Source organism: Alternaria triticimaculans (assembly GCF_023758025.1).
Source record: "Alternaria triticimaculans strain BMP 0046 chromosome Unknown scaffold_25, whole genome shotgun sequence".
In the NCBI taxonomy this organism is placed as follows: domain Eukaryota; kingdom Fungi; phylum Ascomycota; class Dothideomycetes; order Pleosporales; family Pleosporaceae; genus Alternaria; species Alternaria triticimaculans.
The window spans coordinates 1-27,320 of NW_026055982.1; the positions used below are offsets into that span (position 1 = coordinate 1).

General features: G+C 37.5%; 3 protein-coding genes across 3 annotated transcripts; all 3 read right to left on the reverse strand.

The window, feature by feature from the left end:
• Positions 1-18,514: 18,514 nt before the first annotated feature.
• Positions 18,515-20,295, reverse strand: J4E78_009939 (uncharacterized protein; the record flags this gene model as incomplete). The annotated part of the gene is made up of 2 exons (XM_049370523.1): positions 18,515-19,759; positions 19,825-20,295. The coding sequence occupies 2 exons, from the start codon at positions 20,293-20,295 to the stop codon at positions 18,515-18,517; spliced, it is 1,716 nt and encodes a 571-aa protein (XP_049217694.1).
• A 562-nt stretch (positions 20,296-20,857) lies between these two features.
• J4E78_009940 (uncharacterized protein) lies at positions 20,858-24,163 on the reverse strand (the record flags this gene model as incomplete). The annotated part of the gene is made up of 2 exons (XM_049370524.1): positions 20,858-23,952; positions 24,049-24,163. The coding sequence occupies 2 exons, from the start codon at positions 24,161-24,163 to the stop codon at positions 20,858-20,860; spliced, it is 3,210 nt and encodes a 1,069-aa protein (XP_049217695.1).
• A 911-nt stretch (positions 24,164-25,074) lies between these two features.
• On the reverse strand, positions 25,075-25,836 carry J4E78_009941 (uncharacterized protein; the record flags this gene model as incomplete). The annotated part of the gene is made up of 1 exon (XM_049370525.1): positions 25,075-25,836. One exon carries the CDS (start codon positions 25,834-25,836, stop codon positions 25,075-25,077), a length of 762 nt encoding a protein of 253 aa, XP_049217696.1.
• Between the last annotated feature and the right edge of the window lie 1,484 nt (positions 25,837-27,320).

Genomic DNA, 27,320 nt, shown 5'->3' on the forward strand with positions numbered 1-27,320 from the left:
CCCTAACCCTAACCCTAACCCTAACCCTAACCCTAACCCTAAACCCTAACCCTAACCCTAACCCTAATTAACACGCTAGTTAGTCTAATATTACATTTAATAGGTTAGCAAGGTATAGCCTACTATAAGTATGCGTCTATAGTCTCTAGCGTCCGTTATTCTCTTGCGCGAACTCTATTACCTACTAATTATCTTAGATTAACGCAGTTCTAACTCTACGCGTAGGTATTACTCTAGCCTTACCTATCTTAACTATTAGTCTCTACGTTGCGTTCTGTTTAGCAACCTAGGCTATTATTATCTACTAGTTAATTCTATAAGATAGAGCACTAGACTATTGCAAAATTCTTAGCATACAGTAGTCTAATTAGATAGCTATAGGTTTAATAGAGTAGAAGGTAGTATATCTGTCTAAGAACAACCTTGCTATAACTAAGCAGCTATTACTCTCTTAACTTATTATCTACCTATAGACGTCTAACGCGCTAAAGATAACCTATAGCTATATATTAGTAAATAAGATTACAGACTTTACATACGCGACCTTAGTAGGTATACACAGCACTAAACTATTCTGTATTATTATCTAATATAGTAATACTAATATTCTTAATAAACACTAGCTACCTAGCCTACGTAGAGTTATAAACAATATTATTAACTTTGCTATAATCTACCTATTAGCTATATGCTTTAAGATTATATTTAAAGGCTAGTATATTACAGTCGCAACTCTTATAACGCTTATCTATAGTAATAGCACTAATAACGTAGCTCTATATCTCTACTAGTACGTTAAGATAAACGTAGAATAGAGTGTATAGCTACTACCTACAGATATAGTCTCTAGTGCACCTAACGCTACTTTTGCGTACCTTAACAGTTAGTTTATAGTAAGAGTATAACTATAAGTGCGCTAACCTATAGTAGTTAGAGTATAGATAGTGCTAAACTATATAAAGGCGTTAAGGTTATATAGATAGTAAAGCAGGTTATAGGTAAAGAAAGGTTATTATAAGAGAGTAACTATTGCAGCCTCTAATTCTTATGCGTATATTACACTATACTTATATAAATTACTAGAGCAACTATGTAGTTTTCTATTCTAGTACTCTAGCGTTACTAGTAGCAATTAGAAAGAGTAGAGAGAGAAAGAGAGTAGAGAATTACAATAGAGTAATAGTTGCCCTCTCTAATTATCTCTTCTCTTATAATCTATACCTATTAAAGAAATAATTAATTGTAATATAGTAATAGTTACTCTCTCTAATTATTTCTTTTTTTATAATCTATACCTATTAAAGAAATAATTATCTATTTTGTTCTAATTAAGTATTCTCTACCTATATAGTAAGCAACAGTTACTCTACTATAATTACTATCTTCTTCTACTATATACTACTAGTAAAAGTTATAGCTACGCTTAATAGAATCTACCTAAATTACTCTATTTTTAACTACTATAAACGTTACTCTATCTCTATTCGTATACTCTAGTATATTTAAGTTTCTTATACGCGTTTGCTAATATTACCTATTATAAGGTTAGGTAAAACGTTATAGTTATATTAAGGTATAATATACAATGCATATATATGTATTATACTTGTACTCTATAACTATTAACTAAATCTTATTCTTATCTAATCTTACTTTCTAAATCTTACCTAACTCTAATAGAGCTATTTCTAATAATACCTAGCGTAGATCTAAGTCTTGTTACTTAAGCCTTAGTGTTACTATGTCTAGAAGCAGCACTACTAAGTCTACTACTACTACTATAACTATAGTTACTTTTGCAAGTACTACGCTAAAGAAAGAAAGTAGTAGAGGCTAGTAGCTTAGGCTTCTTATTATTCTTTAGAGAGAACCTGTTAGCTAGTTATTACTTATTATTTCTTAGTTCTACTTTTAATATAAGCTTCTCCTTCTTTACTATATTAGCTTTATTCTAAGTCTTCTTACGCTAGCGCTTAAGCACAGTCTTATCTAGTGCAGGTGCACTAAAGACTATGCCGCCTATAATCTTGTTTTTATTCTCTTTCTTAACCTCTTCTATCTTCTTTAGCTTCTGTACTATAGTTAAGGTTGCATTCTTTTTAGACTTACTATTTAGAGTGCTACTAAAATTAACCTAACCTACGTAATAAAATAAGTTAGTAGTAGTCTTAAACTTTCTACTTAAGCAAGGCTTAATAGTTATACCTAAGAATATGTTAAGAAAGCGCAAAAACTTGTCTTTATAGCTTAGATATAGGTTAATCTTTCTAGCCTTTATAAGCGCGTTAAATTAGTTATTATTCTTACTAATTAGCGAATCTTAGTAGCTATGTAGAGACTATAGTTAATTATGTAATATATAAACGCCTATAAAGCTATTATTACTTATGCTTATAGGCTTATAATAGATAAAGGCTGCAACGTATATAAGCGCATTGCGCATTATAGTAGTAGTTTGCGTAGCGTTATATATCTCTTTAACGTAATATTAAATAATTACTACTTTATACTTCTAACTAAAGTAAATTAGGCGCCTATAGAACTAAATCTATATTGTAAGAGAAGAAGTAGGTGAAGGCGCATAAAGGTTATAATAATAGTTATAGAGGTTTAAGCCTAAGTTTATATAGTATAATAGAATTATTATCTCTACATTATTAGCATAGCCTATCTTATTATAGTTTAACTTCTATTGCGCAAGACGCAACTTAAATTACTTAATAGTAGTTTCTCTAAGCTTCTTCTTTATATTTAAGATAATAGCAGCTGCCTTATATTAAAAGGCTTAGAAGATTATAGCGTAGAATATAACCTTCTATAGAGAGTTAGCAAAGATTAAGGCCTTCTTATCTTAAACGTTAACCTAGTCTATTATAGTAGAGTATAAGGCCTATAGCTAAATAGAGGTCTAGATAAAGAATCTAGCGAGCTTGTAAACTCTTATCTTATTAAAATTATAGCTATTAGAAAAGAGAGCTTTATTCTATAGAGGCTCTATCTTCTAAGCTTCTTAGTAGATGTTCTTAATAAGCTTTAAGAAGAAGCTATAGTAGTTCTTAGTAGTGTATAAGTTGCAATACTCTTTAAGGTATAGGTTCTCTATAAAGAGGACGTTCTCTACTTTATCTTCTTAACCTAGCTTATTATTATCTTTGTTCTTACTATTAGACTTATTCTTATTAGAAGCAACGCTCTTAACCTTTGTATAATAAATACTTTTAGCTAAAAGCAGAAGTAGAAAAATAGCGGCAAGACTAAGTAGCTAAGCGCTCTTTCTATTAATAAGTATCTCTTCTAGGTTCTTCTTATCTGTAATAAGAGTTAAATAAACGTGCTTCTTAATTAAGAAGTTATATAGATTCTAGGTAGCCTCTAGATTCTTAAGTTAAATAGTATACTAAAGTAACTTAGGCATAGACTACCTAATGCAATAAACTGTGCCCTTATTATTAATCTTACACTAGAAATTAAAATCTCTATAGATTATAAATTAAGCCTATATAGTAGCTAGGTAGGTACTAATAATGCTAGTAGTAAATTCTTAGTTATAGACAAAGTGTTTAAAGGCACACGCTATATACTTTATAGAACTATCTAAAGAGTTAACTAAAGCATTATTAGAACTAGCCTTATTCTAATATAGGTCTATAAGAGTAGGCTACTTATAACCTTAATAGATGTTGCTATTAATATAGGCTTAGGCAATCTTATTTATGTAAGAGAACTACATAAAGCTAAGAAGACCTATAAAGTTGTTATATTTATATAGAATTAGCGTTATAGTTATAATAGTTATCTAGTTAGAGCCTAGTGCACAGATAGTAATAGAGGTATAGAACTTTATTTCTATAAGAGAGGTTAGTAAGACGTAATAATATAAAGAGGGTAATAGCTAGAGAAGAAATAATTAAAGAGGGCAATAGTAAGAAAAGAAAGCAAAGAGAGTAATAGCTAAGAGTTAAATAATAGAAGAGAGCAATAATAGAGAGAAAAATTAGAAAAGACAACAGCTAAGAGAGAAATAATAGAAGAGAGCAATAATAGAAGAAAAAATTAGAGAAGGTAATAGCTAAGAGAGAAATAATAGAAGAGAGTAACTATTACTCTTTTTAAATTATCTCTCTCTATAGAGCTTTCTCTATATACGCAAAGTTGTAAGCTAAATAAGTAGAATATATATATACTTTTGCTATTCTATCTCTTATCTAGTAAGACCTTATTAATAAGACTATTAAGATTATAGAGAGCGCGCTAATTAGATTAGTTCTAATTACGTACGCTAAACTATTTCTTGCTATTAGCCTTACGTTATCTTTAGCTATTATCTAATATCTAGCGCTTTTGCGCCTTAGAACTATAATAGAGAGCTAATATCTAATAGAATATTATAATAATAACTTAGACGTTCTACTTATTTATAGTATTAAATATAGAGTGCAACTAGAAGATGTAGCTAGTAATACAAGTTGTACGTTCTAGTAGTGTCTGCACTAAATTACTATAGATAAAGATAGAGAAGTTTTCTAAAAAGGCTGTAAAGTCTTTAGTAAACTATAAAACAAGATATAACTATGTAATAATAAAGACTAGGTAGAGTGCTTTTACTTTAGCGAGCGCATTCTAATTCTTATTATTATAATACATCTAGAGAAGGTATTTTCTATTATTTACATACTAATATAATAGTTAGCTTATCTAATTTACTACGTAATAAGACAACTACAGAGAGAGATTTAATAAGAGTAACTATTACCTTCTCTAATTTTTCTATCTAGTTGCGTTGCTCTTATTAAACTTTCTCTTCTACTTTACTCTAGTCTAACTTACTATTAAGTAGAATAAGCACGCAGTATTAGTTTTTCTAATACCTATATTATTAGTAAGTAGAGCTCTATAGTTAACGTCTATACGCAAATTTATAGCAGCAGTTTTTATCTTAGAGTTAGTAGCGATAAGAGTCTTAAACTAGCGTAGGCGCTTCTCTTCTACTATATTTTGTCTTTATAAGAGTTTAGCAGCGCCTATAGTCTACTACTAAAGATTAGTAAAAGACGTTGCTGCCTATCTAGATACTCTAGAGCTAAGTCTACTATAAACACAGCTGTAGTTTAACGCTTCTTAGTAGTTCTTAGGCTAAAAGGCAAAATTATCTATAGTATAGGCTACGTTGTCTATAGTTGCGCGTGCTTTGCTATTGTGCATATCTAATAGTACTCTATTAATATTCTCTTACTTAACCTTGCTCTACTCTTTATCTATAGACTTATCTATAGACTTGTCTATAGACGTAAGAAACTTATAACGCTTTAAAGCTAAGACGCAGGTTATAAAGTCTAGAATATTATTTTCTACCTTTTAGAGCTTATCTAAGCTATTATGTCTAGTATATATTCTAATCTTCTTAACACGCGACTTGCGTAACGTAGTGCTATTAATCTTAAACTTAGCCTACTTAGCTATAAGCTTTAAATGCACAGCATCTTTACTAGAAGAGTTGCTATTTATAGTAGTAAGCTTATTAGTATAGTTACTCTTTTCTGCTAAAAGCTTATTAAGCTACTTAGTAATTAAATCTATAGATTATAAGGCAGGCGCGATAGGCTTATTAGCGTAAGGTGCTATAGTAACGTCTCTATCTTTCTTGCCTTAATAAACCTATTCTATTATAGTAAAACCTATAATAGTATTAAGAACTTTCTTAAAGTAACCTACAATCTTTCTATTGCAAAACTAGGTTTTGCAAAAGTTAAGAGAATTAGGTATATAGTTAAACCTAGGCTATTAGAGAGTCTACTTTAAACTAGAAGTACTAAGAGTAGTTATATTTAGGCTGTAGCTCTCTATTAACTTAACTACAGTAAATTTTCTTAGCTTCTTACTTTTTTTACTTTTCTTCTTCTTAGTCTTACTTAGCGTAGAGTTATTATCTAGACTATCTAATAGAGGCGCTTTCTCTTCTAGTGTAGCAGAAGAGGCTAGCGCTAGGTTAGCGCTATTAAAGTTAATAACCTTTAGAGTGCTGTCTAGGTTTAGGCCTTAATACTCTATAATAGTAGCTATAGACTTCTTAAGCTAATTAATATAGTAAAGTAGGTTAGCGTTAGCTTTATAAGATGCTACTGCTTTTACCTTATAGACTTAAGAATTCTTAACTAGTGTACGCTTAGTAGAAGAAGTAGAATAGCGTTCGCTATTAACCTTCTTTGCTATAGTACAACTCTTATTTATATCTATATAGCTATTATATAGATAATTAAGCAGCTTTACTAAACTAAGAACACGCTCTAGTTCTATTTCTAAATAAAGACTAGAACTAGATAATAGTGCGCTAGGCGCTACGAACTAACGCTTCTAGAATATTATAGTTACTAGAGTATATAGAGTAGTCTTATTACTAGAGAGATTCTACTTAAGGTCTAAGAGACTATACTTAAATAGGCGAGATTAACTCTTACGTAGCGCTAACAGTTAGTTATAAATCTACAAAAGATCTAGATAAGTAGTAATTCTATTAGTAGTTTTGTATCTAGCGTTAAACGCGTAGCGTAGGTTAGTAAACCTATTTACGTCTTATTAGATACTACTGTTCTTAATAACGTTTTTAAGAGCAGCAGCGTAATTAAAACTAAAGTATTTAGCAACTTTATTATTAATAGATTACTATTTAAAAGAATATATTATAAATAGCTCTAGGTAAGCGCTGTTAACAACTATATCTGCGATAGTAGTAGATACGTTACTATTAATATTAAGATTAGAGTCTTTCTCTAGAGCGTTGTTAGTTATTAGAGGTAGGTTAGAGTCTAATTTCTTGCCGCGTAGTTTATTCTTAGAGACAGTCTTCTATAGCTAAGGTAGAGTGCTAGAGCTAGAGGCTAAATATAGTTAGTACACATATAATATATAAAAGTATAGAGTAACGCTAGAGAGTAGTAAGATAGAAGAAATAAAAGAAGGTAACAAGAATAGCAGAAATTTAGAGAGAGCAACGCTAAAGAGAAGGCTAGATAGAAGAAATAAGAGAAGGTAATAAGAAGAGTAGAAATTTAGAGAAGGTAATACTAGAGAAAGAGCTAAACAGAAGAAATAAGAAAGAGTAATAAGAAGAGCAGAAATTTAAAGAGGGTAACTATTACCCTCTCTTAATTTGCCTCTCTCTAGTCTAGTAAGCTTATTAGTTTATCTACTCTAACACTCTACATGTAAATATAGCCTCTAATCTTAAAGTCTATACTCTATATTAGCTACGTAGACTAAATGCAAAGGTACTAATATAAAAATAGTGTTTAGTGTTCTTAGCTACCTAGAAACCTAGAGCTAAGAGAGAGAGAGGCTTTTTAAAGAGGGTAACCTTTTGTAAACTTACCTTAGCTAGTTATATTATAGGTAAAGGTAAGTGTAAATAGCTACGTATTTATTAGTATAGCTTATAGTAACACGCGTAAAGCTGCAATTACCTTAGAGCTATCTAGCGACTACTAAAGTAATTATTAAAATAAGATAGCGCGTTTATAGCAAGTCGTAGAGAGTAGTTATAAGTAGGTGTAGGTAGGTAGAAGAAGAAGAGAGAATGTAATCTTAGTTTAAAAATACTACTAAAATTAAAGTAAGGCACTAGACTAAACAGAGTTAGCTATTGCTCTGCCTGCACATGCCCTCTTCTTCTCTCTTTCTCCTCTAATTCTCTGCCTTTTACCCGCCTATAAAGCCTTTTCTATTTATCTTACTCCTCTAATTCTATTATTCTGCCTAGAAATAGCCTTAGTGTAAATGTATTTGTTAACAGCTACATAGTAAGTTATAAACTATATTATTCTGTGCATATTACTTTATAGGCAATGCGTTAGATCGCGTCTAATTTCTAGAATAGGTTTTCTACTCTTTAATTAGCAGGTGCATAGGCTAAAGTCTACATCTTATCTACTACTAGACTATTATAATATAGATATAGAAAGTTTCTATTACGTACGTGTACATTTAGTTATTATAGGTGTTTATTATAACATAAAGTAGATTAATAGTACTAGCTTTACTAGCTATAGAAATAAAAGGCTCTAGAAAGAGAAGAGGCAAGAAGAGAGCATAACTTAGTAAGAGCAACTATTACTCTCTTTAATTTTCTACTTCCTCTTAATTTCTACTCTATCTAAGAGAGTATCTATTACTCTCTTCTTATTCTCTCTAAACTATCCTCTACTTCTTTCTTAGCCTATCTTTTATATTACTACTATTGCTATACGCACTATAGTTGCCTTCTTCTTCTATAGTAACTTCTACTTTACTTTCTCTATTAAGAAGAACTTCTATATTAGCTAATTTACGTCTAATGTAATATAGCTAACGTTGCTAAGTAGCTTAGAGAAAGACTTTGTTTTCTAAAAGTAGAATGCAAAATTAGCGTTATTATTACTATCTAGGTTATTATTATAGTTACGTATATAGCATAGCTATATATCTCTTACGTAAGATAAGGCAGACTATAACGTAGCCTATATATTCTCTACTACGTGTAGAAATGTATAGCTTTCTACCTTTAGATTCTTAGTTAGAGTACTGTCTAAATCTCGCTATCTACTATAGATAGATATTAGAAAGAAACACTAGAAACATAGTAGTCTACCTACTACATTATTATTTATTTTAATAGTACGAAAGTACTTTACTAGTGTCTAGATGTAGTCGCAGAGGGTAGTGCCTTTAGAGTAGTTAAAGTCTTCTTTTGCAACAAAGTAAGCTACATAATAGCTTGTTTAGAACTTACTAGTAGTAATAAGTTATTACTAAAGAAGTTTAGTTTATTAGAGATTTAAGGTAGCTTAATAGCTTATAAATGCTAATATCTGCTTAATTTGCGCAGCTTTAGATAAGAGGTTTAGTATTAGAGATAATTCTGTTATTAAAACTGTAGATAGTTAATAGATATAGATAATACTTAAATAGAGACGTACTCTAATACCTGTGTCTCTTTATAGACCTAACAGATTAGATTATACTAAACTAAGTTAGAGTTAGAGTTTGTAGTAGTAGATTAGCATAGCGCTAGTTAATAGATAGTGCTATAGTATAGAGAGAAGGCAAAGAATGTACGTTAGGCTTAGAATTAGAGAACGCTTTGCGTTGCGTACTTGTAGTAGCTGTAGTGTATAAACTAGATAGAAAGAGTAGCTCTAGAGGTAGTACTATAAACCTACTAGAATGTAGTGTTAAGTAGCTAACTGTATAGGCCTTGCAGATATTGCATTTTTCTTTATATTAGTAGTAGCTAATACGTTGTATTAGTCTGTTAAAGTATTTATCTAATGTAACGTAGATGCACTAGTTAGATGTAGAGATATTGCGCTGCATAATTTAGTTAAGAAGTTACTAGTTAGGCGAACTTAGTTTATAGAAGAAAGACTTTAGTCTGCCTCTAATTAAAATACAAATAATACAATACATTCTATTCTATTCTCTACGTTCTACTATTTAATTATATATAATAGAATAATTAGGCTCTTCTATAATAACAATCTTAGATATATTAGGTACGTCTACACTAGAATTAAAGGCAGATATAGCTACTATAACGCTATTAGAGTTTTGCTTAAACCTAAATTAGGCCTATTTCTGCTCGTCTTTGCCTATACCTACATAATACTAGAAGCTATGCAGCTTCTTCGCTAGCTATATAGTATTATCTTAGAAAGAGATATATACTAAGAGTTTGCTAGCTGTCTAAGCCTTAGTAGATAGGTAATAGACTATAGTAGAGCTTTAGATAGTAAGTTTAGGTAGTATAGTATGTACTTAATATGCTAAGTTAGGTTAAGTAGTGCGTTATTAGAATGTCTACACCTATTTCTGCAGTTCTATAAGATAATACGCTTTCTTCTTACTATAATAAGAAATAGTAGTAGAAAGCAAGGTAATAGAAACGCTATATTAAGCTACGCTATACACATTTATAAGTCTAGCGCAGTATTTATAGTTAGAAAGAAGAACGTAGTAGAACTTATCTACTACTACTTATTCTAAGCGTCTAACGTCTTAAGCCTGTATTACTATCTCTTAGAAATAGGTGTCTAATAGGTGCTCTAGCATAGCTAGAATAATGCTAGCCGTTTTATTAAATAAAGAGTTGCTCTACTTGCTCTAAACAATTACTAGATATTTGCACTTAGAGATAATATCTTCTTAAAGTATAATAAGCAGTGTAACTAGAATAGCCTGCCTATAATTCTTATAGCAGGTAGATAGTAGAAACGCTATACTCTTGCTAGATTCTATACTAGCAATATAGGCTACTACAGGTTTACAAGCAAGAATTGCGTTAATTACTATTTTCTAGTTACTATAAAAGCTCTTTACGCTAAAGCTATCTTAAAGAACTACTCTAATATTAAGTAAAGCTTAAGTAGTAAGTTGCTTCTTAAAATAGAAACTAGTAGTAATCTTCTTACTACTATTATAGCTAGAGTTAGCGCTGTAAAAGTCTAAGTCTATATACTACGTAGTAGACACTATTTAATATGCTTCTAGTGTAGTAAATCTGCCTTAAAAAACTACTACTATAGTAAGGCTATAGATACTAACTCTAGTACGTGCTATATGTCTAGCTTAAAGTTTATAATACTTATTCTGCTCTTCTTTAAGTACCTTATTAACCTTCTCTAGTAATAAGATCTATACACTACTAGTATAGCTTTTACTATAATTCTTATTAAGTTTGTAACTAAACGCTATAATTAAGTGTTGTATAAGGCGTAGTGTAATAGACTAGCTAAGATATAGCAATATAGTGTCTTAAACAGCGTTGTGCTCGCGTTATATATAAGAGAATTATTTTCTATCTATATCTACCTATAGTAGTAGACTCTAGAACTAGTAGTAATAGGCTTCTTATTACTCTTTAGTTTAATCTTCTATAATAATCTACTAAAATAGGCAAATAAAACTGCAGTACTATATAAGAAGTAAACCTACTTATTCTAGTAGATAGTAATAGATTATCTTAAGAGATTTGTTATAGTTGTATCTTTTATAGTAACGCAAGACTATAGTAATAAGGCCTTTATATATAAAGAAATTACGCAGGCTATTATTAATAGAGTTCTCTACTTAAGCGCTAAAAAGTTCTATTATGTAAGCTAGCTATCTACTTATAAAGTACATAAGAAGAAATAAGATACTTAGAAGCTCTTATATAACGTTGCTATACTAAAGAATATAGTTATACTAGTCTAACTAAAATGTTATTTTATTGTATTTTTTCTCTTAGATAGCCTTTGCTATTTAGTGTAGAATAAAATTTATAGGTATATTCTTGCAAGACTCTAGCGTTATAAATAGTAAATAACCTAGCTATTACTTGCTAGAGCAGTAGTCTATAGATTTCTATAGTAGTGTAGAAAGATCTGCAAAACTATCTATAAAGATAAGACGTAGAATTAAGTTTTTAGCTTTGTACTACAAGAACTACACTATAGCGCAGAACTTATTAAACGTAGTAGAGATCTCCTTTATAGTAATAGTAGAGCTATTCTAGTAAACAAAGGCGTTAACAGTCTCTCTATATTAAGCCTAACTAATATACTAAGTAGATAAGATTATCTACGCTATAGGTGTATAGTACGTCTCTTCTAGGTAGCAGTTAATCTAAGTATAGAAGCTATTATTCTTTTTCTACGCCTTCTGCTCTAACTACGTAGTTATAATAGTAGTAGTAGCTGCATTTTACTTATTAATTAGTATAGCTGCCTTTGCAGGCTACACGTTAGGCTTGCTATTATTATCTAGGCTACCTAATACTTCTACTAGTATAGAGGGCGTTAAACTAATCTTATTCTAAAGTTTTTAATAAGCTGCAAAACGTGCGTGCTTCTTAATTACACTTAGGTTAGTACTAAATAGGTAGGTAGGTTAAAAGCTAGGCTGCTGCATATTAAGCGTAAGAAAGGTAAGAGAAGTAATAAGTGTAAACTTAAAGTTATTCTTAATAATAGTCTATTTAAGAAGAGATATCTAGAAAGAATAATATAAACGCTCTAAGGTGTCTAATTTACACTAGTAATAGTAAAGAGAAACCTTAGAGAAGAGTTCTAGAACGCTATTAAGATAGAATATAAGCGCATTCTATGCGTTTTACTAATTAGAAGTAAAGACTAAAAGAGTAGCTAGCTAAGAATAACGCTAAAAATGCACCTAGAAGAAGAACTAAAAGATCTTAGCTACTATAATACTATGCTAGAGGTTAAATGCCTAGTAATACATAAGAGAAAAGGTAGGCATATACTACTTATTCTCTACTATAATATAGATACGCGCCTATTGCAACGTACGCGTAACTACGTATTAATATATAAGCGTTGTGCTTTTAACTATATTAAATAGAAAGTAGGTCTTTACCTCTAATAGAGGGGTAGTATAACAACGTGCCTTCTTCTATAATAGGCCTTATACGCATTTCTAGAATTTTATATACTAAAGGTATAAGTTAGTTTACTACTTAGGTATAAGAGAGATTTGTGCAATTTTATTATTATAGTGTTAGACTTAGAATTACTTAGCAGCTTTGTAGTAAGCAAATAGCTCTTTAAGTATTGCGCTAGTACTTTCTAGAGTAGGGCTATAGGCTGCTACAGCCTTACTATTGTCTATAGCTTTAATAGTAACTTTCTCTTAGTCTTTAAGTTCTAGTAGACTATTATAACTATAAAGAGGTATAGTTAGTATAACTTTAAAATATTGTAGCGCCTTTAGATCTCTACTTTCTAGAATACGCACAAAAAACTGCTACGTATAGATAACGCGCTAGTGTATAGCCTACTATTCTACCTACGTATCTACTTTTACGCTAGTAGTGCGCACGTTATGCTAGTTATAGAGATATTTCTTTATATTCTTAACACTAGAGACGCCTATGCATGTGTACCTATATTACTTACACTTAACTAATTAGTAGAGAGTAAGACCTATAAGAGCAGGTATAACCTAAGTAAGTAGCTTAACGTTACTATAATTCTGTGCAAATTCTGTAGCTTAGAATTCTACTTTGTTTTAGATAGTTTAGCGTGTAGAAGAGAATAGTTATTTACTATAAGTAGGTAAGCTAAAGTAGGTAATAATGCTACTTAGTAAGACAGTATAGTAATAGGCCTTATAGATAAGAACACTATAGCTAGGCTTTATATAAAGATAGAAGAAGGCTTTAAGTAACATAATATGTAGTGCTAGCAAAGAAGCTTAGTGCAGTAGATTAGATAAATTGTTAGTGCTTTAAATAAAAAAAAGAGTTATACAATCTAGATATAATATTTAGGCTAAGATTATAACTATAGCTAAGAAAAGTAAAGTATTAAACTGCGTATATTTCTGTGTCTTTACGCTAACGCTGTAGCTTTAACCTTATTATAATTGCTATACTAAAAACTCTAAAAGCCTGCTTCTATTCTGTACACTACTCTAAGAAAGATAATTACTAACTTATAACTAAGATAGCAATATAGTTGCGCCCCTCTAATCTTACATTCTTTCTTACAATTCTAGATAGCTCTCTACCTATTACTGCTTTTGTTATAGCGTCGCTAGAGCGTGCCTTATAATAGATATACTAATATCTAGCTAGGCCTACGCTGCTAATAATAATAAAGCATAACTATAATAATCTAATATAGTCTAAGTACGTTAATAAGAGCACAGGCTTAGATAAGAAGAAGGATGCTTTACAGAAGTCTAACGCGCTAGTAACTAGATTAAAGCAAAAATAGAAATTAACTACTAGATAAGCAAACAAAGCATTAGTAGATAAGATAAATATAAACCTAGTCTATTCTATAGTAAGCACGCAGAACTAGAAAGAAGCTAAAAGTGTAGTTATAGTAAGCAACAAAGAATTAAAGTATTAATCTTACGTTATAAGCTTTTCTAAAGTAGACGTATTACTTAGCGCTTAGATAATGTTCTAGGTAGAGGTAGTAGAGAGTTTTAACGTATTTAAGAACTAGGCAGTAACTCTAGCTGTATAGAAAAGGCAGGCTTATTATAGAAAAGAGCTTTATAATTACGTAGCCTAATGTCTTCTAGTTGTAACGTAACAATCTTTGTAGGTAGAAAATAGTATACTAGGTAGCGCGGCTACTAGATTAGAGAATAACAAGGTAGCTAGGTTCTAGAATAAGTACTTTAAGCTTAACAAAATAGAAGTTAACACTCTAGCTAGTTAAATAAGAAAACAGTATAAGTTAGACCTCTTCTACAAAAGGTTTAAGCGTCTAGACGCAAAAATTAGATTACAAAAGCATAGTATAGAATAGCACAGAGTTTAGTATAACTTACTTACTAAGAAAGTACTTTTTGTAAGTACGTAGTTAAAGAAACTTAGCAGAGAGCTAACAAAGAAGTTAGACCTAGTGCTCTAGAAGAAGTTTAGAGAAAGACTAGATTATAGGTAAAGGTAGAACATAATAAAGATAAGAATAGAAAGCCTAGAGGTGTTTAGCCTACTACTAAATTCTAATAACCTAGATATCTTTATTAAGAAGAGATTAACGTAGACTTATGTATAATAATAGATAGAAATAGTTACTACGTGTAATAAGAATACTTAGGCAATAGTACTCTAGATAGAGCTATTACTGCTTGCCTGCGTATAAGAGAAGCCTCTACTAGACAACTTTAGGTTTCTAGAGTAGTTAAATAGAATAGACTTAATAATAAAGCTATTAGCGCTCTTAATAAGGTAAGTACACGTCTATAACGCGTAGTGTTCTGTACTTTTCTAACAGCTAGATAAGAGGTATAGTTACTAAAGTTAGTAACTTAGAGAAAGGTTAAAGTAAAAGATAGAAAAGTAGAAAACTAAATATATAAGAGAAGATAAAAGAGTAGTATTAGTAGAAAGGCAATACATAAAACATAGTAGTACTAGAAGAGAAGAGAAGAATTAAGTAAGAGTAATAGTTACTCTTTAGTAGTACGCCTACTACCTATCTGCGTAAAGGCTATTTTATCTAGAATTAGGTACTAAGATTAGCACAGTTCTTAGACAGCTCTACTTAGTTCTTAAGCTCTAAATAGATTTTTAGTTTCTTGTGTTCTTACACTCTTACCCCTAGTTCTTAAACTAGCACACTTAGTTCTTAAACTTCTACCTCTAGTTCTTAAACTAGCACGCTTAGTTCTTAAACTAGCACACTTAGTTCTTAAGCTAGCATGCTTAGTTCTTAAGCTAGCATGCTTAGTTCTTAGATTACTACACTTAGTTTCTAAACTAAATTTATTACGCACAGGCTATTCTACGCTTAGTTTCTGCTAGGTATTATACGTTCTAATATAGTTAGCGTTATATAAACCTAAAAAACAAAACCTACGCGTTTAATATAGTAGCGTTAATAAGAAAAATAATAGATACGCTATATATAGATAAACTATAAAGTATTATAAGTATTAATTTATTATGCTAAGATAAGGTATATCTTAAGTAGATAGAGGTAACCTATAATATCTAGTATAGGCTTACTATAGTAGGTAGTAGATATAATATAAGCGTGCGCTATAGTAATAATAATACTAAGACTAGTAATTAGTAAATAAAAGCACTAAATATTATATAGTAAGTCTATCTATTATAAAGTAGATATAGAAGTACTAATACTAAAAAGTAGATAGAAAGATAATATATATAAACTTAGTATTTTTAATATACTATAAGATATTTATATAGTTTACTTAGAGTTATATATAAACTTTAACTTTTTATATTAGTATAACTCTAATTATAATATATAATAGTATATAAAGTATAATAAGTATTAAGAAAGAGAGTATATATAATTATAATACTACTATTAAAATCTAAAAATATATTTTAATAGTTAAGTATAAATAATTATAGCTATAAAGAATAAAGAAATATAGTAGATAGCTAGTATAGACGCTAGTAATATATTAGTAAAAGTAAAGAATCTAACTCTAATTCTTTATATAATAGAGTTAGTTTTTAGCTATATAATTACTTTTATAATATCTATACTATAGACTATACTTTATAAATTTTATAGTACTTCTTATTTATTAAAAAGTAGAGTACTCTATAGTAATAGAAAAGAAAAAATTAATATAGAAAATAGTATTATAAGTCTAAAGTCTAGTTATAGATATTAAAATTTAGCTATAAGTACTAAATTTATCTATAGATATATCTATTTCTAGCTATAAAGGCGTCTATTTCTAGTACTTAATTTAGTAACTAATTCTAACTATAAGTACTTAATTTTAGCTTTACTTTAAGTTTAAAATCTAGCTATAAATATTAAAATTTAGCTTTAAGTACTAAATTTAGCTATAGAAGTGTCTATTTCTAGCTATAAAGATATCTATTTCTAGTAGTATATAGACTATACTAGTAGTAAGCGTAGTAATTATATAAAGAACTTTAAATTTAGCTCTAAACTTCTTTACTCTATAACTTTATAATATAAGTAGCTATAAATAAGCTAAGTAAAGTATTAAATTTATATAATTATTCTATATAAAATAGTCTACTTAGATTCTATTTAAGCTTTTAGATAGTAAAGTTTAAAAGCCTTAGAGCTATCTACTTAGTTTTATCTTTCTATTTCTTATTAGCTTTATTACTATTACTAAAATTTACTTAGAGCTAGTAGTTTTAAGTATATTCTCTAGAGTAAGTATATTACTATTACTATTATCTATACTACTTTATTAGAACTAGGTAATTCTATACTCTTTATTAGTAAGTATATATAGTAAGTAGTATATAAACTTTACTATATAGCTTATATATATTATCTAACTTTCTAGATTCTATAGTTAAGCTAATAGCTATATATCTACTTCTAATATCTTTATACTTTATATCTATTATTATAACTTTTATACTAGTATAAATAAGCTTTTAATACTTTTCTTAAGTAGTAGCTCTACTAACTTTACTACTTACTATAGCTTTATCTTACTATAGTTAGATAGCTAGATCTAATATATAAGATACTTTTAGTTCTAGTTTATAAAATACTCTAGCTAGCTTATCTACTTAAAGTAGCCTATTTTATTAGTTTTTACTACTTCTACTTTTATAACCTATACTTTCTTTTCTTCTATTTTCTTTATCTTCTTCTATTACTTTAGTTATATTTATATAACCTTAGCTATCTTATCTAGAATAGATAGCTTACTACTTTCTTTATTATAAATAATAAAGTATTACTATAGTACTTTTTTTAAAAAAAATATCTATACTTTAATTTTTTTTATATATAGTATTATTTTTCTTATTCTATAGTAGCTAATATATACTTTTTTAATATATCTATAACTTATTAATATTAATAGTAATATATTTATACTTATTCTCTATATACTAAAAGCTATCTAGTAGTACACTAAGCTCTATAATTAGTAGATCTAGTAGTATAGATAGCTAAATCTCTTATAGATTATAAATTTATTTAAAATTATTATAACTTAAAATAATCTACTACTATAGCTAGCTACTAATACTATAATATTAACGTAGATATATATTAAGATTCTATAGTATAGTTATATACTACTTATAAATAAATATTCTATACTTATATAAATAGTATATTATATTCTTAATTATATTAAGTAATATAAGTAGATTATATAAGTAGCGCGTAGTTATTATAGTAGTTAATATTTCTTAAGTAGCTAGTATATTAGATAGTTATATAACTTATAAAAACTTTATATTTTCTATAGCTTAATATAACGCGTAAAAGTAAATAATTATTAGTATTATTACTTAAAAAATATATTCTAATAGTAAAAGATTAATTTATAGTATAAAAATAATAGAATTTAAATAGTAATACCTATAAGAATACTAAATAAGAATATCTTTAGATTTTACTATTTTAGATTAGTAAGCTCTAACACTTAGCCTAGTTTAGTATAAGAATATATATTCTTATTAGTTAATATTAGTTAGAATACTCTTAGATTCTACTATTTAAGAATAGTAAGCTCTAATACTTAGCTTAGTTTAGTATAAGAATATATATTTTTATTATCTTATATTAGTTAAGCTATTCTATACTTAGTTTCTACTAGATATTATATATTCTAATATAGTTAGACTTTTAAGTAGTAAAGTTTAAAAGCCTTAGAGCTACTTACTTAGTTTTACCTTTCTATTTCTTATTAGCTTTATTACTCTTACTAAAAATTACTTAGAGCTAGTAGCTCTAAGTATATTCTCTAGGCTAGATTAAGGTAGAATAAGATATAATATATATAGTACTATATTATTAATATTATAAAGCTTTTATATTTTATATACTAGGTTTACACTTTATAGAGAGTTATACTAAAGTTATATATATATTTATTATTATATATATGTAAGTAGGCTAACACTAGGCTTAATAGGTACCTAAAGTAGAACGCTATAGTAGAGTAGAAGCAACGTTGCTGCAAGACTAATTCTACATCCTATAACTAGTTTGTCTACCTCTAGCTTACTCTTTATCTTCTAAACTTCGCGTCGCACTTACTTCCTCTCGGAGCCCGACTCCTTCACTCTTACCTTTACCTCCATGCCATCGACAGGCTTCGCCGTAACCTGATGCGTCGAGAACATCACGCCCTTCGTCTTCGCCTTGCCACCTCCCTCAACCTGCACCTCGCCCTTCTCATCCAGATCCAGCTCCCCAAGCCCTTGCTTGACAAAGTCAAAGTGCCGTGCGACGCAAGCAATGATGATCTTGGTCTCCAGGTTCGCGAGTTCAGATCCCGTGCATCGCCGCGGACCGCGCTCGTAGGGCCGGAAGCTGCTTTCGGGGATTTGCTTGCCGGCATCGCCGAGCCAGCGCTCGGGTGCGAAGTCGTTGCGGGTGGAGCCGAAGATCTTGGGGTGGCGCTGGATGGTGTATGCGCGGGGTGTTACGCACAAGCCGTCGATGGGGAGGGTGTCGCCGTTGGGGAGGGTGAGCATGGTGTTTGATGTGGGTGGAGCGATGCGCGCGGTTGTGCCGGGTGGGTGGAGTCGTAGGGTCTCTTTGATCAGCGCATCGGTGTAGGGCAGACGGTTCAAGAGTACCCCAGCGTCGGAGCCTCGTAGCGCTTTCACGACGGCGGAGGGGTGAGTGTCGGAACCAAAGACATTGTCAAGCTCTTCGTTGAGAGCTTGCGCAGCAAATGGATGTGTGTGCAACTCGTAGAAAGCCCATTGCAGAAGGATGGATGTCGTGTCATGGCCGGCGAAGAGGAAGCCGCGTAACGTATCGCTGGTTTGTTGGAGGATTTGGGGCGTGAGTCGGTCAATGCCGTGGAGGCTGAGAGTTGCGACGCTTTTGTTCTGCGTTTTCGTGTCGATGTCGCCTGAAAGCAAAGCCTTGTGCTGTTCCTTGATCTTGGCTTTGAGGATGCGGTCCAAATGCTTGTCTTTCGCACGGATCTCACGCTCGTTGGCACAGAAGTAGCCGCGCCATCCGACCCCACCAAACGGGCGCTTGTTGAAGGCTTGCGAGAGAGCGCGGTACGTGAGCAGGACTTCGGATTGCTTCCCGTCGATTTGCGCATTGAGATCCATGTCGAAGGTTACTATTCCAATGATGTCAAAGACAAGGTTCGTGGTGTAGGCGTCGAGACGAAAGGTTTCGCCTGTCGCGGCCTTCTGCTCCATGAGCTCGATGAAAGTCTCGGATTTATCAACAATGACGTCGACCAAACCAAGGAGATGGCTAGGTTGGAAGCCCGGGCGTATGCGCTTGTACAGAGCGTTCCATTCCTCGCCCTGTAGCTCATAGTCAGTCCCTGCACCTTCGCCTATAGCTCTACACCTGCTCACACACGACTTACATCGGTAGTAACCAAAGACCTTGAACCAACCAGAGGTGCTATCTGCTGTATAGAAGGATGCTTTGGCATGCTAGTCCGGAACGCTTTATTCGGCTTGGTGACTTGTTCCGCGACATCGTTGTCCAGGATGAAGAGCACGGGGAACTTCTCAATCGGGCGGAAGTCGACGAGCAAAACCGGGGGAAATCCAAGCTTCTCAGCTTGTTCGTACAGCATCTCATCGAAGGCGCGTCGAGGATCGCCCTCAGCTGCAATCTTCTCAACCCATGGCCAATGGCCTCGGACGGGATCTGCTGGCTCGGGTTGTGGAAAGTGCGAATACTGCTTGAGATCGAGGGGCTTTGCTTTGGTGAACTTTCGCACGAGGTATGTCAGGGCGAGCGGCATTACCGCAAGTAGTAGCAGCCTCCATCGGAACAAGTCATTCAATCGTTCGACGTTCGGCGACGAAAGCAAGTCCAGTAGCGCCATCGTTACTTCCAGAGAGATTGGGAGAGGTCGAAGAGATTGCCACAAAGCTGAGGAATGCCCCTCATCTTGCATGCGACGAACATCGCGATGAGGCCACCGGTTCTACCGCGGTAAGCCATCGTGTCAGCGGCGCATTCTACCTGTTGCGTGCGCCATGGCGACGATGACAAGCTTTCGGAGTGTTGTCGGACATGGCAGTTGCATCGATGTGGCAGGTGATCATCTGATTAGATGCGATCAGATTAGATTAGACCGGGATCACCCGCAGCTGATTCGTTCACAGCTCCTCCACGCTGCAAGATGCGCAAAACTCTGCGCCTTGGCTGGGCGGACGACAAGCTTCGTTCAGCTAGTAAGAGTGGGATGTCGAGACTTTGCGCGATATCGTGACATGATGCCAAGATGAAGCAACCGGCTTGGAGATGGGTGTTGAGACATGAAGGTGAGTGAAGGTGTGGCGCAGACTTTGGTGGGGGAGGTAAGTGGGGCACGGTGCAAGTAGAACGCGTGCGCGTCATTCGGGTGTAGACTCTTTTGCTCTTCTACAGTATAGTATCTACGCCTACTCAAACACGTCGGTAGCGAACCTCTCATTCCTGAGCCCCTCAAACCACTCCCTCGCCTTCGCGTCATCCGCCTCCCGCCCCTCCTTCTCCTTCAACCGCTCCTTCGCGATCCGAATCAGTGTCTCCTGCACGCCGTCGCCCACGCCACGCGAGCCGCATACAAAGAGCTTCGCGCCCGCCTCGAACTGCTCGATGACGTCGGCGCGATCGTGGTAGACACGGTCTTGGACGTACTTGCAGCCAAGCGACTCGTCTGCCTTGCGCGAGAAGGCGAGGCGGAGTGAGACGGCGCCCATGTCTTCCCAGCGCTTGAGGAGATCGGCATACATGAGGTCTGTGGTCGGCGAGCGGCAGCCGTAGAAGAGGATGGCAGGCGCCAGCTTGCGGCCGGCAGCGATCTGGGCGGCGCGCTCTTGGATGAAGCCGCGGAAGGGGGCGATACCGGTGCCGGCGGCCATCATGATGACAGGGACGCTCTTGGAGTCCTTGGGCAGGTGGAAGGCCTTGTGCGACGGGCGCACGCTGACGTGCAGCCTGTCGCCTGGCGCAAGGTTCGCGAGGTAGTTGGTAGCCACACCCACGTATTGGCCTTGACCGCTGAGGGCGGTACCCTTGACAACGGAGTATGTGAGGGTGACGTTGTTCGGGTTCCACAGAGGCGACGACGAGATGGAGTATTGGCGCACGCGCATTGGTGGCTGCATCTTCAGGAAGACGCCGAGTGGCAGCTTAGTAGAGGGGAAGCGCTCGAGCAGATCGAGGACCGACACACGTTTGGCGGTGATCTCGGAGCTGAAGTCTTCGTCCGCAAGACGCGCCAGCTCCTTCTTCTCGGCCTCGTCGCGTGTAGTTTCAACAAGCGCAAGCACATTACGCTTGCTGGCAGGCTGAGCGAGTTCTACGTACGCGCCAAGGACATCGATAGCACTGACGGGTGTATCTGTGGGAAGCGTGGTGGGACCAGCTGAGGAGATGGTGAGCATTGAATCCCAGCTCAATCCGAAGTGTCGCATCGCGCGCTGTATGTTCTCCTTGGGGTTCAAAGGCAGAAGAGCCAAGTAGTCGCCGGCTGAGTATGTCATGTCCGAGGGCAGGCTGATCTCGATGTGTCTCTTCTGCCCGGCATCTCCACCGGAGAGAACCTGGATCTCCTCCACACGAGCCTCGCGGACATCTTGACGTAGCGTAGATGATCTGGGGGCGGTGACTTCGACGTCAAGCGTTGTCTCCAACGAGCCTTCGCCGTCGGCCTCTGATGAACCGTACTTCTCGCGCATGGCAGGCCACAATACTTGGTCCTCCCAGGTCTCGAAGTCGGTGAAGATGTCTCCCGATGAAGCGTCGGTGCTGCCCATCGAAACCATCTTGGTTGCGCCTCTCTCCTCGAGAGTAGCGTCCAGGTACTTGGGGATCTTATGGAATGTCTTCGCCCAGTCCTTGTGACCGCATCCGAAGACGGCATACGAGACGTTCTCCAGCTCCTTGCCCTTCAGGGTACCGATCCAGTTGACAAAGTGTGCGGCATTATCGGTAGGCGCGCCCTCGTAGGATGCAGTGATGATGACAATGGGTTTGTCGGTGGGGATGCTCTCACGCACCGCATCCAAAGTGTCCACAACTTCCGCGTTGAAGCCATGGTTTGCGGCGTCGCCAGCAAGGCGGTTAGCAAGCGCTTCGCACGTTCCGGTGTTGGAGCCGTAGTAGATGGCCATAGGCTTTCCCTTAGTGGTCCTCTCTTTCCTGACAGCGGGTGCCCCATTCGCCGGAGGAGGGTCGTTGAGCGTAGCCGATGCCAGCGAGCGCTCGAGCGATGTCGCGGAGACTCCGTTGCGGAGATGCGCGCGCATGTAGAAGTCCTTGGGTTTGATCGTGAGTGTCTGCTTGATCTGGAGTTGGTACGACGCGTCTTCCATGGTGAAGTTGAAGTTCTGGAGAAGAATTGCAAGCACCAAAAGGGCCTCTTGCCAGGCGAATGGCCTTCCAATGCAGGCTCGCATGCCGTTGCCAAAGGGCTTCCAGCAGTTGGGGAACTCTTTGTTGCGTCGCTCAAACTCAGCATCAAGCATTCGCTCAGGTCGGAACTCTTCGGCGTCTTCACCATACGCGACCGGATCGCGGTGGACCATCGGGAACAGCGCAATGAGAGGAACGCCCGCCTTGACTGCGTACTTTCCTCCAATCGTAGTGTCTTCCTTGGCAGTCATTCCGACCGAAGGCGCAGTGGGTTGAAGACGAAGAGCCTCGCGAAGGACAGCGTTCAAGTAGGGAAGCTTCGTCAAGTGGTCAACAGTAATTGGGCCCTTTCCAATCACATCATCGACTTCTTGTTGCGCCTTCTCATACGCCTGAGGGTTCTTGAGAAGATAGTAGAAGGTGAACGATAGCAAGCCAGATGTTGTCTCATGTCCAGCAATCAAGAAGGTAATCATGTTGTCAATGACATTCTCGTCCGTCATCTTCTTGCCAGTCTTGGAGTCAACACCGTTCAACATGCCGTTCAGCAGATCCTTCTTGTCGGTCGGGTTCTCTCTCCTGTTCTTGATGACGTCCATACTGGTCTTGCGGAGCAGCTCGATGTCTTTCCAGTACTTTTGCGACTCGGCGCCGTAGAACATCTGCGAGATGGGGTCTCGTCTTGCTCGGTCTCCGCTGGTCTTGAGGAAGTCGGCCATGGCATCAACGAATGGATGCATCTTTGCTTGGTAGTAGGAGTTGAAACGGTAGTCCATAGCGCAGAGGGCGATGGTGTCGAGAGTCAGCCGGGTGAAGTCATCCGTGACGTGTATGGTGTGCTCGGGACCATGTCTTGCCCACTTCATGACGAGTTGGGATGCAATGTCGTGCATCTCGTTGAACATGTTGCGAATAGCGAGCGGGCCGAGTTGAGGAAGCAGGACGCGATGCGCAATACCCCAGTTCTCCTCTTGTGGTCCGTAGGACGTGAACAGGCCATCGTGAACACCATTGCGGACCTGTTCGAGTGATGCCGCTACGACCTTCGAAAACCGTTCCTCATCACAGATCTCGTCCATGTGAGCTTGGTTTGCGATAACGACACGCTCGCCGCCAATGTAGAACTTCCATATCGGGCCTGCAATCATTAGTTCTCGGCTCGCAGATTCGCATCCAAACTCAGTTCTTGTGCAAGCAGATAGCGAGGGAGGTATGCATCAAGGGAACCACTAACCGTATTTCAGTGTCAGATTACACATAGACAGTACGGGATTTGTGGCATCAATGTCGGTGACGTTGCCTACGATGGGCAGGCCAGGAGGGCCGGGGATGGGCTCAAGCTCCGCCATGTTGAAGTAAGAATAACAAAAGGTAGAAGGTACAAATCCAAGAAATCAAAGATAACGCTGGTTGGTTGTTGAAGTTGTTGTGTTGACCGTTCGTCGTGGCCGGACAGCCCGCTCTATCTATAAAGTATCAGAAGAAATTCACTCATGCCACGTCGTTTGCATAATGACGCACCGAAACGAACTGGACTCTTTCGCGCGCTCCGAATGCTACCTCCTGGACGCGTTGGGACCACTTCGCTGCTTGTCGAGCAAGATGCCTCGGTCGTCGTTGCGGAATGCGAGCACGCTGATTTGTCGGTTCCGTTTTGGGCAAGTCGCCGTGTCGGAGGTTTTCACGTCGGGGGCGGGTGAATTGCGTCGGCCGAGCTTGAGGCTGAAGCACATGCAAAGCCGCTGGATACACGGGAATGAGACTTAAATAGGCCTCGGACAAGATATGGAGGATTGATGGGGCTCGAAGGTGCAGCTTGTGAGTTCTCGTTCCCTCGTTCTCGTTCATGTGCAAGGACTGGTGGACCGACTTGGCATTGGGGTCGCTTTCATTGGCTTGCGGGGACAAAGCGGTGGGATGATGCGCGTGGACCAAAGTCATCCGCTGGCATTCCGACGATCAGGGTCTACGAGGGGTGACTACAGCATCGTATTGAGGACTTCATTGATGTCGTGAGGACGGTCTTTGGTGGTAGTCTTTCATAATCGAGCATTCATCGTATCTAGGTATCATACAGCAAATCGAGCGGTAGAGGTTGTTGCACTACGAGACAACCTCACCTTGTCGAATCTTCGAACCCTCAAAAAGCAAACACGCTATACAATCTAGATAGTCGGCGCGTTTCCTGAAGTCAATGATTCGAGTGTCGTCATGTTGCGCCATGTTGGACAAGGACGCAGCTCTCCTGGACGATCGTCAATTACAGGCGCATCACCAGCGCAGCGAAAGCCCCAAACGCCATTCCTGGTGTTGACAGCGACCACCTCCCAGCACCGGCCTGCATATTCTCAAACGGGCTACCGTTGCCGTTGGCCGGCGGAGGATCTGTCTCTTCCGACCCCGATGCCGACGATGTCTGCGTAAAGGAGGCGCCTGGTGTCGGCACCGGAGCGGAAGGCTGGGCAGAGAGGCTAGGCGACGAGATGGTAGACACGGGCGTGCCACCAGCCACAGTCGACGTGACGATGCTGCCGGTACTAATCTGCGTCGGGCCCATGACTATAGGCACGATTATCTGCAGCGTGTTGCCGTCGCCATCGGTCGACGTCTTTGTTATAGTCGTGCTGATTGCGCTGGTCAGATCTGCGCCAGCGTCGTCATGGTCGTCGGTTTGGGTCGTGGTGGTGGGCTTGGGTGCGGCGGGGGCGGGCTTGGTTGTTGGGGCTGCGTTCGTGGGTTTCGGAGGGTCGGCTGCGGCGGTGCTGGACACAGCAGCGTAGGCATCTTCCACCACCTCAGCAGGTATCGTGCAGCCGATGGCATCGCAGTAGAGTTCTAGCGGTCCGAGGACGAGTTCGATGTCCGATTCGTCGGCTTTGCATGAGGATACGGCGCACGCGACTGCGCTGGAGAGGTACGAGGTGCTGCTTTCGCTGGTTTGACATATGCCTGGAGCCACATCAGTCCATGATGCGGTGAAGTATAATGATGTTGAACTCACATTTCCTATAATTGCAGCCATCGTCTGTGTTCCCAAAGCAGTCCCGCCAACACTGGGGGAGACTCTGCAGCCACCAGTCGCGATGCGCAGCAACACCCTGCGCGAAGACGTGCGCGAACAACAGCCATGTCCCAATAGACGCCCACATGATCATACAGTTCGTAACGAGCGACGGAGGTGAGTGTAGTGAGGTAAGGACGACCGCCGCCGCAGCCTTAAGGCGACGTCCATCCCTCTGCGCCTACCACTCTCGCGTCTGTACTCGGGGATGTCGCATGGCGAGTGGCGTCTGCACCCTTTACAGATCACCGTCAGCCGGAGCCAACCAGTTGCGTGGCATGGATCGTCGCCGTCATCGTGTTTCCCCGGCTTGTGTTTCAGGTCGGGTGCACATCCAGGCGAGGGGGGAACTCTGCTCGCCTGGCTTCTCACTCTCGTCGCAGACACGCATTGCAACATCATGCCTTCTGATCACTTTTGACGATTATCACTGTACATAAGGGGTATCTACCGCATATTCCCCCAACACGCAATATCGCAGCGATCTCGATTACGAGATGATGTGCGTCGAGGCTGACGGTGGCGACTTCTGCACCGTTGTTTTTACTCGTATCGACAACTCCAGCTGTCAATGTATTGATATGGCGTCGCTGTGGAGCTGGAGGGTTGATCACTTACCTCGTGTACAGCAAGACGTGATGCGGTAATACGACATCCCCCGCTATGCTACCGCTCAAAGCGCTGTCCCTGATGGCATCCGCGGTAGCTGAAGTTAAAGGTAGCCTCACGGACCTCCTGGTGTCCAGTCATCACACACGTCAATATCTTCTCCTGAAGGATAGATGGCGATGAACTCCTCAGGATTACTATCCGCGACTTGAAGAAGCGCTCTAACAGCTACCGGACAAACTGGGAGAGGTGGCAGGTCTGCGGGTGCGTACTCCAAGTCGCCTAGCAGACATTGCTCGTTGAGCAAAAAGCATGCCTGACATGGCACTTTTTGTGTCGTATTTCATCGCGCCGTTCATGCGACAGCTTCAAATAAACCCCTATGTTATCACAGTCGTGGTGACATTGCATCCTGTTTGGCTTCGGTATCTCTCGAGCAAATCTTGGATTCAATATCGTTCATATGTCACGAGATATGTAGCTCTTAGCAATCCATTCGATGCAGCTACATTACCTCATCCTCTCGTCTTCAGCCTCCTCGTCACAAACTCCGGAGGCGGCTGTCTAACAGCCTTCTTAAACACCTCTTCCCACAAGTCATCAAGTCTACCCTTCATCTGCAGATACTCTTCCTGCCTCACCCAAACAGCATACTCAATCACCCTCAAAAACGTTCTTTCACCTCCCAGCAGAGCATGTCTACTCAGCTGCAGTGGCACCGCCCAATGTTCCAAATTCACCCAATCGTGAGCAAGGAACTTGTACGCCGTGTGCACCGCTATCGCAACAAGCGTTGCATCACTCATCTCTGGGTGATAACACGACCTGGGACTGGG